Source organism: Salmo salar, chromosome 13 (genome assembly GCF_965601325.2).
Source record: "Salmo salar chromosome 13, fSalSal1, whole genome shotgun sequence".
Taxonomy (NCBI): domain Eukaryota; kingdom Metazoa; phylum Chordata; class Actinopteri; order Salmoniformes; family Salmonidae; genus Salmo; species Salmo salar.
In genome coordinates this window covers 80,002,501-80,005,419 of record NC_138303.1, presented here as the reverse complement: position 1 = coordinate 80,005,419, position 2,919 = coordinate 80,002,501, and the positions used below count along the sequence as shown (strand labels likewise).

The window sequence follows — 2,919 nt, the reverse complement described above, 5'->3', positions numbered from 1 at the left end:
TACAATATGTTAGCCATCCAGATCAGCTTAGTTTTTTTAGCTAGCAGTAAAACAAACATAACCGCCAAAAGGCGGGAGATGATGTGTGACGTCCACAGACAGGAGCGAGCTCTGCCTATCCCATTACTTTTTTCACGGCAATACACGAGCATTTGTTATTTGAGTGCAATGAAAATGAATGGAACATATTGGCCGTGTTCAGGAGCATCAAAAATATGGCAGGCGACTGACGGATCTACATATCACCTATCATAAATAACTACTCATTATTTACCCATGATAGATCAGTTTTGATGCTCTCCAACACAGCCATTGACACATGAAAGGGAGTCATCACTAGTTACCACAAAGTCCTAATTGTGGCTAAACCCTGCCTATTTCTACAATTTCCTCTTAAAATCTGATTTTTAACCTAACCTTAAATTAAGAAATGTGCAGGGATATTTATGATATAGCCACTTTTGACTTTTCTTAACTAGTGACAACCATGAAAGGCAGCGAAGCTTTCTACATACCTTTCTGCATTCCATTACCTGGTATAAGGTAGAAACATACATGTCATGTCAGTGGCCGTGATTAAGAAGATCAAAACAGCAAACTATCATGAGTAAATTGTGACTGACTGATCTACAAATAATAATGAAATGTATATTTTTTTCATTCGTTATTTTTTCATTTATTTTCACACACACACACACACGTCACTGACAGGTAGTTTATTCCCTAAAGTACAACGTAATGAAATGTTACAATTATTTGAATCAAATGCATTTTTATCAAACGATTCATGAAATGTTTGAGTTATTGTTGAAAACGTTTAGTTTTAATTAATTGCACAATATTGTCCTGACTAAAACAAATGTGGTCTTTGTTGTAAAATCATCAAATCAAAGGCCTTTAGAAAAATGCATAAAGTAAAATAGATTGTAGTTGATCATCAATCATTGATTCAGTTAGATAATCAACATCAAAAAGGTAAGATTTTCTAACATTAATTTGACTGTCAAGTTGTGTCATGTTTCAGTCTCGCCCAACTTCGTGGGTCTCACTGGGTCGGTCGATGCGGTAGACGAACTCGGCAGGCATGAAGTAACCCAGGTATTCCACAGTGTCAGGAGTGGTGTCTATGTAGTAGTGACCACCCTCTCCATGGTGGCTGAAGCAGTGAGTGTGCTCCACACGTAGGTCCAAACCCTGGATAGTAAAAAGAAAGAGTTAGTAAAAAGAGCAAAAAGAAAAAGGTCCAGTTAGGGATCGTAGATTAAGTCTATACTTACGGGGTCTCTGGAGACCATCACAGACTGGCATATCAGTGGTGCGCTGACCTCAAAATGTTTCAGCCATTTGTTAACATCATCGTTGGAGTTGAGTGGGCAGGTTGAGAACTCCCTTGGCTATGCACAGGGTCACCAGAAAAACAACAAATGGGATTTGGTAATGCTCTCTGAGGCCTCAGTAAAAATGCCTACATAAATTCTGACACTTTTGGTGTCCATTGCTGTGGTTTGATGACAAACATGTTAAGTCATGAAAATTAGTTAAGGGGCAATTGCAATTGCTACATCCTTTTTGGACATATACAGTGCATTCGGAAAGTATTCAGACCCCTTGACTTTTTCCACTGCTACATTAGAGCCTTATTCTAAAATTGATTAAATAAAATAAAAATCCTCAATCTACACACAATACCTCATAATGACCGAGAAAAACAGGTTTTGAAAATGTATTAAAAACAGAAATAGCTTATTTACATATGTATTCAAACCTTTCTCTATGAGACTCAAAATTGAGCTCTGGTGCATCCTGTTCCATTGAACATCCTTGAGATGTTTCTACAACTTGGAGTCCACCTGTGGTAAATTCAATTGATTGGACATGATTTGGAAAGGCACACACCTGTCTATATAAGGTCCCACAGTTGACAAGGCATGTCAGAGCAAAAACCAAGCCATGAGGTCGAAGGAATTGTCTATCGAGATCCAAGACAGGATTGTGTCAAGGCACAGATCTAGGGAAGGGTACCAAAACTGAGCAATCGGGGGAGAAGGGACTTCGTAAGGGAGGTGACCAAGAACCTGATGGTCACTGACAGAGGTCCAGAGTTCCTGTGTGGAGATGGGAGAATCTTCCAGAAGGACAAGCATCTCTGCAGCACTCCACCAATCAGGCCTTTATGATCGCTGCAGCTGTACATAGCCCATCTGTACATTGCCCACCCTATCCATCTATCTACCTCATCCCCTTACTGTTTTTATTTTATTTACTTTTCTGCTCTTTTTGCACACCAGTATCTCTACATGCACATCTTCATATGCTCATTTATCACTCCAGTGTTAATCTGCTAAATTGTAATTATTTGCTCCTATGGCCTATTTATTGCCTACCTCCTCATACCTTTTGCTGTATATATATATATATACACACTCTTTTTTCTACTGTGTCATTGACTTGTTTATTGTGTTATTGGCTTGTTTGTTTACTCCATGTGTAACTCTGTTGTCTGTGTCACACTGCTTTGCTTTATCTTGGCCAGGTCGCAGTTGTAAATGAGAACTTGTTCTCAACTTGCCTACCTGGTTAAATAAAAAGGTGAAATAAAAAATAAAAATAATATATTAAAAAAATATGGTAGAGTGGGCAGACGGAACCCACTCCTCAGTAAAAGGCACATGACAGCCCGCTTGGAGTTTGCCAAAAGGCACCTAAAGGACTCTCAGACCATGAGAAACAAGATTCTCTGATCTGATGAAACCAAGATTGAACTCTGGCCTGAATGCCAAGCGTCACGTCTGGAAGAAATCTGCCACCATCCCTACGGTGAAGCATAGTGGTGGCAGCATCGTGCTGTGGGGATGTTTTACAGCGGCAGGGACTGGGATACTAGTCAGGATCGAGGGAAAGATGAACTGAGGCAAAGTA

General features: G+C 39.6%; 1 protein-coding gene across 2 annotated transcripts in view; it reads right to left on the bottom strand.

The window, feature by feature from the left end:
• Window positions 1–658: 658 nt before the first annotated feature.
• Window positions 659–2,919, bottom strand: part of bkgd (beta-keto-L-gulonate decarboxylase) — a 22,987-nt gene continuing 20,726 nt past the window's right edge. The window contains 2 exon segments of one of the 2 annotated variants that reach the window (NM_001140908.1): window positions 659–1,194; window positions 1,278–1,394. In NM_001140908.1, coding sequence (NP_001134380.1) covers window positions 1,021–1,194; window positions 1,278–1,394 — 291 coding nt within the window. In that variant the 3' untranslated portion in view covers window positions 659–1,020. 2 annotated transcript variants of the gene reach the window in all.